Raw genomic sequence first — 15,164 nt, 5'->3', positions numbered from 1 at the left:
ACGTGCGAAAAGCACTAGGCCTCAGTTATCTGCTCTGTCTTAGTTACCCATAGCAACCAATCACATCGCACCATTCATTTTACCATAACAGCTATAGAAATAAAAGCTGGGCTCTGATTGGTTGCTACGAGCAACAGGGACCGTGTTGATAGATAAGACAATTTTTCGTTTCTGAAATTTTTCTTCATTTTTCGCCGTAATTCTTTTTTTTTTGCCGCCTGCGTAGGCCTCATTTATCTGTCTAACAGAGGAGCTGTCTTTCAGGCCCATAGCGACCAATCACAGCGCAGCTTTCATTTTACCACAGCAGTTTTAGGCATGAAAGCTGCGCTGTGATTGGTTGCTATGGGCAACAAAGGCATTTTTCTTTTTGTTTGTGTCGTATTCCTTCACTTTTGGTTTCCTTCACTCACTAAACGCTGCGTGTCCTAGTTACGGCATTTTTACTTGACTGTTTTGCATGATTTTTAGGAAAAAGTCACATTTTTGGTTGTTTTTCCACCATTTCTTCTCTTTTCTTTGTTGTTGTTTTATAACGTTGCGGCCATATGTAGCTGTAAGTCATTAGGGAATCAACGGTTTTTAACTACTTTTTTTTGACACTTGTGACATTTTTTTTTCATAGATTTTTTTGTTTTTAAAGGGGTATTCCCATCTCCAAGATCCTATCCCAATAATATTAGCAAATACCTCCAATTAAAAATATAGTATAGTTATTCTGATTAGCTATGTCGCTTACTCCATGTGCAGGGCATTGCAGTAGTTTAGGTATCCATGGTTACGACCACTAACAGCTAACTGTCACTATATGAATGGTCGTAACCATGGATATCTAAGCTACTACAATGCCCTGCACATGGGGTAAGCGACATAGCTAATCAGAAGAACTATACTACATTTCTAATTAGAGGTTTTCGCTAATATTACTATTATTACACCTACTACATATTGGGATTGATTTAGGAGATGGAAATACCACTTTTAAAGTATAAAAAAAAAATCTATAAAAAAATGACAAAAGTAGTTAAAAAAGTTGATTCCTTGATGACATACAGCTACATATGGCCGCAGCAGAGGAGTCAGACGGAAGGGGTTTTTGCGCTGAGAAGACCCAAATAATTTATTTTAATGGACGCCAAGCAAGGTTTACAGGGGTTGCCCATGATTACAAAAACATGGCCTACTTCATCCTGAAACAGCGCCACCACTGACTTCAGGTTCGGTCTGGTATTGCAGCTCTGCACCATTCAATTCAATACAGGATATGAAATGGCAATGTGTTTGGAAAACGGAGACAATGCTTTTTCCCCTTGTGGCAAAAATACTAAGCTGTTCCATGGCAGGAAGTGTTGTCATAGGTACAAAAATATATATTTTTTTTAACAAAGGAGGCCTGTGATATCAATGAGGTTATGATATTAAAATGCTGCACTCACCCCGAGGGCTGCTCGACCACGAGATCCGGCATCCCTGTCCCAGCACCTCCCTGCGGACTCCCGGCAGCCTCAGGGTCTAATATGAAGATCTCATCCTGGGAAATCTCAGTGACAAAGTGGAGATGTTCCTGAGGAGACAAAGACGATTCCCTTCCATAGGATCCGCTATGAATCTACTAACTGCCGAAAGTCAATGGACATTGTGCCCCCCGTCACCACTCACCTGGGATCTATCTATGCGATAAAACCGGTCAGCGGAGGTAGCTGTGGAAGAAAGGAAGAAACACAGAATACTCAGTAAGTAAAGTACACAACCGTACACATACCGCACCCTCTATAGAAAATAAAGCCCACCATCTAGGAAGCACCATCGAGGATTCAGACGCTGGGCGGAGAGCAATCGCGGTAATGAGCCCTCCTGTTCCTACACAGCAAGAAAACAGTCAGTATTATAGTAGTTATATTCTTGTACATAGGAGCAGTATTATAGTAGTTATATTCTTGTACATAGGGGCAGTGTTATAGTAGTTATATTCCACTACATAGGTGCAGTATTATAATAGTTATATTCTTGTACATATGGGGACAGTATTATAGTAGCTATATTCTTGTACATAGGGGGCAGTATTATAGTAGTTATATTCTTGAATATAGGGGCAGTATTATAGTAGTTATATTCTTGAATATAGGGGCAGTATTATAGTAGTTATATTCCACTACATAGGAGCAGTATTATAATAGTTATATTCATGTACATATGGGGACAGTATTATAGTAGCTATATTCTTGTATATAGGGGCAGTATTATAGTAGTTATATTCTTGTACATAGGGGGCAGTATTATAGTAGTTATATTCTTGGACATAGGAGCAGTATTATAGTAGTTATATTCCTGTACATAGGAGCAGTATTATAATAGTTATATTCTTGTACATAGGGGGCAGTATTATAGTAGTTATATTCTTGTACATAGGAGCAGTATTATAGTAGTTATATTCTTGCACATAGGGGGCAGTATTATAGTACTTATATTCTTGTATATAGGGGCAGTATTATAGTAGTTATATTCTTGTACATAGGGGCAGTATTATAGTAGTTATATTCTTGCATATAGGGGCAGTATTATAGTAGTTATATTCTTGTACATAGGGGGCAGTATTATAATAGTTATATTCTTGTACATAGGGGCAGTATTATAGTAGTTATATTCTTGTACATAGGGGGCAGTATTATAGTAGTTATATTCTTGCATATAGGGGCAGTATTATAGTAGTTATATTCTTGTACATAGGGGCAGTATTATAGTAGTTATATTCTTGTACATAGGGGCAGTATTATAGTAGTTATATTCTTGTACATAGGGGCAGTATTATAGTAGTTATATTCTTGTACATAGGAGCAGTATTATAGTAGTTATATTCTTGTACATAGGAGCAGTATTATAGTAGTTATATTCTTGTACATAGGGGGCAGTATTATAGTAGTTATATTCTTGTACATAGAGGCAGTATTATAGTAGTTATATTCTTGTACATAGGGGGCAGTATTATAGTAGTTATATTCTTGTACATAGAGGCAGCATTATAGTAGTTATATTCTTGTACATAGGGGCAGTATTATAGTTGTTATATTCTTGTACATAGGAGCAGTATTATAGTAGTTATATTCTTGTACATAGGGGCAGTATTATAGTAGTTATATTCTTGTACATAGGGGCAGTATTATAGTTGTTATATTCTTGTACATAGGAGCAGTATTATAGTAGTTATATTCTTGTACATAGGGGCAGTATTATAGTAGTTATATTCTTGTACATATGAGCAGTATTATAGTAGTTATATTCCTGTAAATAGGGGGCAGTATTATAGTAGTTATATTCTTGTACATAGGGGCAGTATTATAGTAGTTATATTCTTGTACATAGGGGGCAGTATTATAGTAGTTATATTCTTGTACATAGGAGCAGTATTATAGTAGTTATATTCTTGTACATAGGGGGCAGTATTATAGTAGTTATATTCTTGTACATAGGAGCAGTATTATAGTACTTATATTCTTGTATATAGGGGCAGTATTATAGTAGTTATATTCTTGTACATAGGGGCAGTATTATAGTAGTTATATTCTTGCATATAGGGGCAGTATTATAGTAGTTATATTCTTGTACATAGGGGGCAGTATTATAATAGTTATATTCTTGTACATAGGGGCAGTATTATAGTAGTTATATTCTTGTACATAGGGGGCAGTATTATAGTAGTTATATTCTTGCATATAGGGGCAGTATTATAGTAGTTATATTCTTGTACATAGGGGCAGTATTATAGTAGTTATATTCCTGTAAATAGGGGGCAGTATTATAGTAGTTATATTCTTGTACATAGGAGCAGTATTATAGTAGTTATATTCTTGTACATAGGGGGCAGTATTATAGTAGTTATATTCTTGTACATAGGAGCAGTATTATAGTACTTATATTCTTGTATATAGGGGCAGTATTATAGTAGTTATATTCTTGTACATAGGGGCAGTATTATAGTAGTTATATTCTTGCATATAGGGGCAGTATTATAGTAGTTATATTCTTGTACATAGGGGGCAGTATTATAATAGTTATATTCTTGTACATAGGGGCAGTATTATAGTAGTTATATTCTTGTACATAGGGGGCAGTATTATAGTAGTTATATTCTTGCATATAGGGGCAGTATTATAGTAGTTATATTCTTGTACATAGGGGCAGTATTATAGTAGTTATATTCTTGTACATAGGGGCAGTATTATAGTAGTTATATTCTTGTACATAGGGGCAGTATTATAGTAGTTATATTCTTGTACATAGGAGCAGTATTATAGTAGTTATATTCTTGTACATAGGAGCAGTATTATAGTAGTTATATTCTTGTACATAGGGGGCAGTATTATAGTAGTTATATTCTTGTACATAGAGGCAGTATTATAGTAGCTATATTCTTGTACATAGGGGGCAGTATTATAGTAGTTATATTCTTGTACATAGAGGCAGCATTATAGTAGTTATATTCTTGTACATAGGGGCAGTATTATAGTTGTTATATTCTTGTACATAGGAGCAGTATTATAGTAGTTATATTCTTGTACATAGGGGCAGTATTATAGTAGTTATATTCTTGTACATAGGGGCAGTATTATAGTTGTTATATTCTTGTACATAGGAGCAGTATTATAGTAGTTATATTCTTGTACATAGGGGCAGTATTATAGTAGTTATATTCTTGTACATATGAGCAGTATTATAGTAGTTATATTCCTGTAAATAGGGGGCAGTATTATAGTAGTTATATTCTTGTACATAGGGGCAGTATTATAGTAGTTATATTCTTGTACATAGGGGGCAGTATTATAGTAGTTATATTCTTGTACATAGGGGGCAGTATTATAATAGTTATATTCTTGTACATAGGGGCAGTATTATAGTAGTTATATTCTTGTACATAGGGGCAGTATTATAGTAGTTATATTCTTGTACATAGGGGCAATATTATAGTAGTTATATTCTTGTATATAGGGAGCAGTATTATAGTAGTTATATTCTTGTACATAGGGGGCAGTATTATAGTAGTTATATTCTTGTACATAGGGGCAGTATTATAGTAGTTATATTCTTGTACATAGGGGGCAGTATTATAGTAGTTATATTCTTGTACATAGGGGGCAGTATTATAGTAGTTATATTCTTGTACATAGGGGCAGTATTATAGTAGTTATATTCTTGTACATAGAAGCAGTATTATAGTAGTTATATTCTTGTACATAGGGGCAGTATTATGGTAAGACATCTTACATACCTGGCAGTGATCTCTGTTTGGGGATACGGAATGCAAATCCTTTAAAAGACAAACACAATCAATCTTTGGGTGAAGTGACTGACATCAGAGAACAATAGATTGTTACACTGCACACACCTCACTCTCTGTGTAATCTGCAGCCACCTGCTGGTGCACTGGAGACTGCATCTCACGGGCTTCTACAGTTATATGAAAAAGTTTGGGCACCCCTATTAATCTTAAGCTTATTGTTTTATAAAATTTGGTGTTTTTGCAACAGCTATTTCAGTTTGATATACCGTATGTAATAACTGTTGGACACAGTAATGTTTCTGCCTTGAAATGAGGTTTATTGTACGAACAGAAAATGTGCAATCTGCATTCAAACAAAATTTGACAGGTGCATAAGTATGGGCACCTCACCAGAAAAGTGACATTAATATTTTGTAGATCCTCCTTTTGCAAAAATAACAGCCTCTAGTCGCTTCCTGTAGCTTTTAATGAGTTCCTGGATCCTGGATGAAGGTATTTTTGACTATTCCTCTTTACAAAACAATTCCAGTTCAGTTAAGTTTGATGGTCGCCGAGCATGGACAGCCCTCTTCAAATGATCCCACAGATGTTCAATGATATTCAGGTCTGGGGACTGGGATGGCGATTCCAGAACATTGTAATTGTTCCTCTGCATGAATGCCTGAGTAGATTTGGAGCGTTGTTTTGGATCATTGTCTTGCTGAAAGATCCATCCCCTGCATAACTTCAACTTTGTCACTGATTCTTGAACATTATTGTCAAGAATCTGCTGATACTGAGTGGAATCCATGCGTCCCTCAACTTTAACAAGATTTCCAGTGCCGGCATTGGCCACACAGCCCCAAAGCATGATGGAACCTCCACCAAATTTTACTGTGGGTAGCAAGTGTTTTTCTTGGAATGCTGTGTTTTTTTGCCGCCATGCCTAACGCCTTTTTGTATGACCAAACAACTCAATCTTGGTTTCATCAGTCCACAGGACCTTCTTCCAAAAAGAAATTGGCTTCTCCAAATGTGCTTTTGCATACCTCAGCCGACTCTGTTTGTGGCGTGCTTGCAGAAACGGCTTCTTTCACATCACTCTCCCATACAGCTTCTCCTTGTGCAAAGTGCGTTGTATAGTTGACCGATGCACAGTGACACCATCTGCAGCAAGTTGATGCTGCAGCTCTCTGGAGGTGGTCTGAGGATTGTCCTTGACTGATCTCACCATTCTTCTTCTCTGCCTTTCTGATGTTTTTCTTGGCCTGCCACTTCTGGCCTTAACAAGAACTGTCCCTGTGTTCTTCCATTTCCTTACTATGTTCCTCACAGTGGAAACTGACAGGTTAAATCTCTGAGACAGCTTTTTGTATCCTTCCCCTGAACAACTATGTTGAATAATCTTTGTTTTCAGATCATTTGACAGTTGTTTTGAGGAGCCCATGATGCCACTCTTCAGAGGAGATTCAAACAGGAGAACAACTAGCAAGTGGCCACTTTAAGTAGCTTTTCTCATGATTGCATACACCTGGCTATGAAGTTCAAAGCTCAATGAGGTTACAAAACCAAAAAAAGGGCTTTAGTAAGTCAGTAAAAAGTAGGTAGGAGTATTTAAAACAAGAAAATGATAAGGGTGCCCATACTTATGCACAGGTCAAATTTTGTTTGAATGCAGATTGCACATTTTCTGTTAGTACAATAAACCTCATTTCAATGCAGAAACATTACTGTGTCCAACAGTTATTACATATATCAAACTGAAATAGCTGTTGCAAAAACACCAATTTTTATAAAACATTAAGCTTAAGATTAATAGGGGAGCACAAACTTTTTCATATAACTGTATACAAATGACAATCCGCGCTGTTTGCTGAGGGCGCTCCCCCCCCCCCCAGGGTCTATTTAGGCGACATGAATTTATTCTGATCTCCACAAATCCCCTCCGGTCACTTTCTTTCCTGCTATTTACTCTCCTATTATTGCTGACTCTATTAGAAGCTTCTAAAAACTACAGGTTTTGTTCGATACGACCCTGACAGCTCCCCCGTCCCCTTTCCGAGTCTCCTACGGCCCCGTACTATGCATAAAAAAACCTTAAAAAATTGAAGCATTTATTCACAATTTTTTTACAGGTCTATGGAAAAATTTTGTTGATGGCTTCCAAAAACAGCGCCAGCCCCGTCTGCTGGTTGGGTCTGGTACTGTAGCTGAGCTCCATTCAACTGAATGATGCTGAGCGGCAATACCACATACAACCTGTAGACAGGGGTGGCGCTGTTGTGGCAATCCCAAATCATAGATCATTCTGCGGTGCTAATTAGCCTGACCGTGCCCCTTTATGGAGCTGGAGCTATAGGGGCTCCATATAGCGCCATACTGTGCAGGACTCACCTCTTGGAGGCGGTCGATATACATCCGGCAGGTCTCCAGGTCGCAGTCTCCTCGCACCACAATGATCCCTAGAGGAATGGCTGCAGGAGAGAAGATCCATCACACATTATAATATCGCACCGGTCTCTCATCCTGCACAATAGCAGCGCTCGCTGAGTGTGAATGGAGACCTCAATGTATAAATGTAGGGCCGAGCGAGAGCTGGCTGTTCTCCTATAGATATAACCCCGTATTATCATCCGTACGGTCCAGCGATCTCACAGCCCCGGATCTAATCGTCCTCCCGACTGTCGTCTCATCCTCATCGTCAGGTCTAGAGATGAAGCCGTAACTACAACTACAAGAGGCACCGAGAAAAGTCTCCGAGCAGGAAGAAAATCTACAGCAAATAACAATATTCCCTCTTCTGATGAAACGATTTACATCACTGATCCTGTACTGATCCTGAGCTACATACTGTATTATACTCCAGAGCTGCACTCACTATTCTGCTGGTGCAGTCACTGAGTACATACATTACATTACTGATCCTGAGTTACATCCTGTATTATACTCCAGAGCTGCACTCACTATTCTGCTGGTGCAGTCACTGTGTACATACATTACATTACTGATCCTGAGTTACATCCTGTATTATACTCCAGAGCTGCACTCACTATTCTGCTGGTGCAGTCACTGTGTACATACATTACATTACTGATCCTGAGTTACATCCTGTATTATACCCCAGAGCTGCACTCACTATTCTGCTGGTGCAGTCACTGTGTACATACATTACATTACTGATCCTGAGTTACCTCCTGTATTATACTCCAGAGCTGCACTCACTATTCTGCTGGTGCAGTCACTGTGTACATACATTACATTACTGATCCTGAGTTACATCCTGTATTATACTCCAGAGCTGCACTCACTATTCTGCTGGTGCAGTCACTGTGTACATACATTACATTACTGATCCTGAGTTACATCCTGTATTACAATCCAGAGCTGCACTCACTATTCTGCTGGTGCAGTCACTGTGTACATACATTACATTATTGATCCTGAGTTACCTCCTGTATTATACTCCAGAGCTGCACACACTATTCTGCTGGTGCAGTCACTGTGTACATACATTACATTATTGATCCTGAGTTACATCCTGTATTATACTCCAGAGCTGCACTCACTATTCTGCTGGTGCAGTCACTGTGTACATACATTACATTACTCATCCTGTGTTACATCCTGTATTATACTCCAGAGCTGCACTCACTATTCTGCTGGTGCAGTCACTGTGTACATACATTACTGATCCTGAGTTACATCCTGTATTATAACTCCAGAGCTGCACTCACTATTCTGCTGATGCAGTCACTGTGTACTTCCCTTTACGTCTCCTTCCCCTTTAAGCTCCTATTATATAACAGATCCTATATCCACTAATCAATATTTACTCTGCTCTTCGCGTTTCCGCGGTTAATCAAGAGCTGCAGTCACGGCTGGTGTCCCGGTGACATGAGAGCAGGTACACGGATTCCCATGTAATTGCAGGCAGAGTCCTGCGGCGCGGCGGCTGCACAGGCGCTTGTACCTCTCCAGTCACTATGAATAATGAGTGCAGGGGATGAACACGACTCCATTACACCGTTATCAGCCGTGTTGATTAATGACTTCTGCCGTCACCCATAGAGGGACTTCATTACGCGGGGAGCGCGGGCAGCGCAGAGGAAGCAGCGCCCCGGCTGGGTCTGGTACATGCTACAAAGCAATTAGGTTGTGCATTGCTGCGGGGGGGAGAGGGGGCGGCTGAAGGAGAATATCACTTTCCTAAGGGTTTTATTATGTGTTCACTTGTCAAGTGCAGAGCCTGCTCCGAGAAGCGGAACCGCCGTTCTGGGCTAGGTAAGCGCTGTCTGAACTGGGGCGCTGCGGTAGCGCCACCTAGAGGACTAGGTGTCTGACACTCAGTCCTGCTGCACTGTGAAACCCTGCCCCCCACCACTGATTGGTGTATACAAAAAAGCTACCAATCAGAGGGGTGGGTGGGGTTATACATAGCTCAGCATTCCAAGCTCTGCTAGAAAAAAACTCTGATAGTATAAAAACTGCAGTGACACATTGCTGGAATCAGGGTCTCTGCCCCTACATTGTGCTGCTCTCAGATTACATAGCAAAAAACCTGCTGATAGATTAGTGTTTTCATGCTACATCCAATAGATGGCACCAGAGGTTCTGACCTCTTCCTCCCTGAAGATATAATTTCCCAGAGGAGTAATGCATGGCCTATAAATCTCCTTACACCAACCAAGCTCTCTCCCCCTTAGACATACTTTTTAGGTTTAGTACTTTTTGCTTTAGTGTTTATTTGCTTTTTAGTTATAAATTTTAGTGCTTTATAGTTTTATCACTTTTTTAGTTGCTGTGTTTTTGTACATTTTTAGTATTTTTACACGTGTTACTTTTAGTTTTTAATACATTTTTAGTTCTTGATGTTAATGATTTTTAGGTGTAATACTTTTTAGCTGTGATTGTTATTTTTAGTTTGTACTTAGTTTTTGTTTCTTTTTGTAATTTTTAGTTTTGAATACTTTTTTTAGTTTTTATTTTAATGCTTTTTAGTTTCATTACTTTTTATTATTGTGTTTTTGTTCTTTTAAGTTTTTGCACTTTTTCGTTTTTGGGATTTTTTTTGCAATTTTTAATTTTAGCTTTTAGTACTTATTAGTTGTGGTTTTGGGGTTTTTCAGTTTTTACTTTTTAGGTTTTTTGCAATTCTAAGTTTTAGTTTTTAGTACTTTTTAATTATTAACTCATCGCTTTTTCGTTTTAATACTATTAAGTTGTGATTTTAATGCTTATTTGCTTTATTACTGTTTAGTCGTATTTGTTTTCAATTTACCTTTTGTTCTTTTTATTTATTTTTATTTTTTTGCAATTTTTTAGGTTTAGTACTTTCTATATGTGATTCTGTACGTTTTTAGTTTTTTTTTGCTCTTTTTACTTTTAGTTTTCTAATACTTTTTTAGTTATTGATTTTAATGCTTTTTATATTTATCGCTTCTTCGTTGTGATTTTGTACTTTTTTTAGTTTATTTGTACATTTTACTTTTAATACTTTGTTAGTGATTTTAATGCTTTTTAGTTTTATTCCTTTTTAGTCTTATTTTTGTTCTTTTTTTAGTTTTGGTACTTTTTAGTTTTAGAGTTTTTATTTCCAATTTTTAGTTTTAATACTTATTACAGTAGTTTTGTTTTTGTTTATTTTAAGCTATTTTTTTTTGCAATTTTTTAGGTTTAGTACTTTTTATTTGTGTTTCTGTACGTTTTTAGTTTCTTTTGCTCTTTTTACTTTTAGTTTTCTAATACTTTTTTAATTATTGATTTTAATGCTTTTTAGATTTATTGCTTCTTCATTGTGATTTTGTACTTTTTTTAGTTTATTTGCACATTTTACTTTTAATACTTTGTTAGTGATTTTAATGCTTTTTAGTTTTATTCCTTTTTAGTCTTATTTTTGTTCTTTTTTTAGTTTTGGTACTTTTTAGTTTTAGAGTTTTTATTTCCAATTTTTAGTTTTAATACTTATTACAGTAGTTTTGTTTTTGTTTATTTTAAGCTATTTTTTTTTGCAATTTTTTAGGTTTAGTACTTTTTATTTGTGTTTCTGTACGTTTTTAGTTTCTTTTGCTCTTTTTACTTTTAGTTTTCTAATACTTTTTTAATTATTGATTTTAATGCTTTTTAGATTTATTGCTTCTTCATTGTGATTTTGTACTTTTTTTAGTTTATTTGCACATTTTACTTTTAATACTTTGTTAGTGATTTTAATGCTTTTTAGTTTTATTCCTTTTTAGTCTTATTTTTGTTCTTTTTTAGTTTTGGTACTTTTTAGTTTTAGGGTTTTTATTTCCAATTTTTAGTTTTAATACTTATTACCATAGTTGTGCTTTTGTTCTTTTGTTTTTTTTCTCGCTCTTTTTACTTTTTAATACTTTTTTAGTTATTGATTTTAATGCATTTTTTCATTACTCTTTAGTCCTATTTTTATTATTTTTAGTTTTTTTTGTGTGATTTTTAGAACTTTCTATTTGTGTACTTTTTTTGTTTTTTTTTTTTGCTCAGCCCCTAACTACATGGGCTCCATTTTCTGCTGGTCTCCTTTAGGAATCATTTACCTCCACTGTGTGGCACTAGAGAGTTTTCTAGAGAGCTAATTTGCATGTTTTTCCCATGGAACACTGCCAATAAGTCTCCTGACACTGCTAGTCTCCATAAGGAGTGCCTATCCTCCTTTGAAGCATACGGTATATAGTTCTCCTGCCCCTGTTTACCAACTCACAGGCTTCCCTCAGCTTGTCCTTGTCGAAATGCAGCCCCTCGTACACCTGTAGGCGGATTCGGTTGACTCGGATCCGTAGCCGGTCAGGCATTGAGTGTGGGCTGAGGAGAGAAGAAGCGATGCATCATTTGACTGCTCCCCCAAAAAAATTTTTTTGCATGTATTTTATATTATTCTACAAGAAAATAACAAATTTGATGGCAGAGGTCCCCCTAGTTAATTCCTAATCATTTGTAAGATATCATGTCATAACCCTCCGTTACACCTCCTGGAAATGAAGAATAAACTTACAACAGGGCATTACCCTTCTTCATCTAAAAAGGGGGTGACAACATTAAATCCTGGAGCATCATGTCATGTCCCTCTGTTACACCTCCTGGAAATGTATGGTGTCACCATTCTTCATCTAAAAGGGGGATGACCCCATAAAATTCCGGAGCATCGTACCATGTCCTTCTGTTACACCTCCTGGAAATGACGAATAAACTTAACACGGGGCATCAGCATTCTTCATCTACAAAGGGGGAGACCCCATCAAATTCTGGAGCATCATGTTATGTCCCTCCGTTATATCTCTCGGAAATGTATGGCGTCACATTTCTATTCTTCATCTCAAAAGGGGGTGACCCAACATATTTTCTGAGGATACCTCCCATTGCCAAGGCAAATGGCAGCATCCAATATTGGCAGGAGGAGTAACAGAGGAACGTCACACAGGTGCCACAGGATCAATACCTCATGGGGAATACAAGACATATGCAGGATAATTGACAAGGCAAGTTGTTCTAAACAGTTGTCCATTCATTTTGTCATTTCCAGGAGGAATAACAGAGGAACAACACAGTGGCCATTTATATAGAGGTTGCTATAGCCAGTTGACAAGGCAAATTGTTATAGCCAGTTGCAAACTAATTTCTACATTTCCAGGAGGAATAACAGAGGAACGAAACAATATTCTAAGAAAAGATGCTGTATGGTGTTACTTCATGGAGAATAAAAGCATTTACATAAAACTGTAATTAATGGTTATAACCAATTGTGAAATAATTTCTACATTTCCAGGAGGATTAATGGAGGAATGACAGGATGTACGGCTCTAAGAAAAGATGCTGCGGTATTGTTAGCAGAAATACTAAAACAGAAGCGGTTGACAAGGTAAAAAGGAATAACCCTTCGCTAATTCATTCCTACATTTCCAGGAGGAATAACTGAGTGATTACTCAATGAAAAATTGAGGGGGGGGGATACAAAGACATATTATGGATGCTTAAAGGGGTATCCCCATCAACATGTAGTAGGTGATTCATTCCTACATTTCCAGGAGGAATAACTGCGTGACTACTCAATGAAAAATTCTAAGAAAAGACAGTCCAGGATTATTATATCATTGAGGGGAGGAATCCAAAGACAGGGTAATGTAGTAATAATAATATTAGCAAATACCTCCAATTAGAAATTTAGTATAGTTCTCCTGATTAGCTATGTCACTTACCCCATGTGCAGGGCATTGCAGTAGCTTAGGTATCCATGGTTACAAGCTCTCATATAGTGATATTTAGTTGTTAGTGGTTGTAACCGTGGATAACCAATGGGGTAAGTGACCTAGCTAATCAGAAGAACTATACTACATTTCTAATTGGAGATATTTGCTAAAATTATTATTATACCTACTACATATTGGGATAGGATCTTGAAGATAGGAAAACCCCTTAAAATAAATAAATAAATAAAACGTTTCCATGCACTGACAGCAAGAATCGGGGGGGATCGGAGGTCCTTGTGGGGGCACTGCAGTGATGAGGATGGCGCGTGGTAGAGCGAGGACAGCTCTGAGAGGGGGAAGTCACATACTTACACAGTGAAGGAGTCTGGGGGTGCGGAGACGCGTCGGTGGTCAGCGGTGGGCACTTTATGGACACTGTGGCAGACAGCACAAAGGCAGCACAAAAAACAGAGTGCAAGGCGAGAGGTGAGAGGGCATGAGAGAGAGAGAAAACCAGAGAGAGACAGACACACAACAGGTTAACGGGGACACGAGGAGAGTGCTGCACAACCGATGAGTGGCACCCATGCATCTCTCTACGGGATGGATGGCGGGGGAGGGGGAATGTCACACAGCATGGCCCCTTTAAGAAAAAAAAATCCCCGGAAGTTTTGCCTTTCAGGATCCAAGCAAAGTTGTACTGATTTCCGGATTGATTCTCACCCAGCTTTCCTGGTGTCCTGAATGGAAAATCCACCCAGAAATGTAACAATTATACTCATTTTGCCATTCAGGACACTAGAAAAGTTGTCACCCAGCTTTCCTAGCATCCTGATTGGCAAGTCATGATATATCCTCTGCTTTACAACTAAGCAGATCTGTCATCCGGGATAGTAAAAAAAAAGTTGTATATGCCGCCATATTAGAAGCCATGTCACCCAGCTTTTCCGGTGTCCAGAATGGCAAATGTACTTCAACTTACCATAACTCATTCCCCCGGTTACTACTGCGGCAATACAAGGAAGATTTGCCATTCAGGATGCTAGAAAAGCTGCAAATTGGGTCTTACTCAGCTTTCCCTGTGTCCTGAATGGCATTTCTGAAATAATAGGAAAATGTGTCATTCAGGATAATATAGAATCATATTCGGGGTTACCTCACCCAGCTTTCCTTGTGTCCTCCATGCGTTGGACCATGCCCAGCTGTATAACTAAGCAGATTTGCCATTCAGGATCCCAGAAAAGCTGTAACGGTGACCATAACGGGAGTCATCTCCCCCAGCTTTCCCAGTGTCCTGCACGGCAATGATACCACGAAATGTGCCGACACCTCCCCTGCTTTACTACTGGTGCAGATTTATCACTAACACAGCTGTTATGCTGCCATGTTGGTTCTCATCCAGCTTTCCTAGAAACCTGAATGGCAAATCTACCTGGAAATGCCCTGATAAGTAGATTGTCTTCACTATTACTTCATATCCTGCCATTCAGGAGACAAGGAAAGCTGTAATAGTGCCATCCTGGTTCTTACCCAGCTTTCCTAGGGTCCTGAATGGCAACTCCACTTAGAAATGTCAGGTGTACTTTCCCTCCAGATTTCCATTCAGGTTCCTGGGAAAGCTGCAATGGCGACCACAGTGGGAGTCATGTCGCCCAGCATTCCTAGTGTTCTGACACATAGAGAGGCAGATTTGCCATTCAGGATCCTGG

General features: G+C 38.1%; 1 protein-coding gene across 1 annotated transcript in view; it reads right to left on the bottom strand.

Annotated features, from left to right (window-relative positions):
* DGKI (diacylglycerol kinase iota) overlaps positions 1-15,164 on the bottom strand; it is a 108,696-nt gene that overhangs the window by 69,644 nt on the left and 23,888 nt on the right. Inside the window, exons 6-12 of the mRNA XM_073650182.1 lie at positions 13,828-13,890; positions 11,973-12,073; positions 7,649-7,728; positions 5,264-5,302; positions 1,791-1,860; positions 1,660-1,700; positions 1,437-1,564 (exon numbers count right to left, since the gene is read on the bottom strand). Coding sequence (XP_073506283.1) covers positions 1,437-1,564; positions 1,660-1,700; positions 1,791-1,860; positions 5,264-5,302; positions 7,649-7,728; positions 11,973-12,073; positions 13,828-13,890 — 522 coding nt within the window. The remainder of the gene's footprint in view (positions 1-1,436; positions 1,565-1,659; positions 1,701-1,790; positions 1,861-5,263; positions 5,303-7,648; positions 7,729-11,972; positions 12,074-13,827; positions 13,891-15,164) is intronic.

The sequence above is a fragment of the Phyllobates terribilis genome, unplaced genomic scaffold (genome assembly GCF_046119375.1).
Source record: "Phyllobates terribilis strain yellow unplaced genomic scaffold, ASM4611937v1 Scaffold_10__3_contigs__length_209671492, whole genome shotgun sequence".
In the NCBI taxonomy this organism is placed as follows: Eukaryota; Metazoa; Chordata; class Amphibia; order Anura; family Dendrobatidae; genus Phyllobates; species Phyllobates terribilis.
Note: the sequence above shows the minus strand (reverse complement) of the source record. Positions and strands in the feature narration are given on the sequence as shown.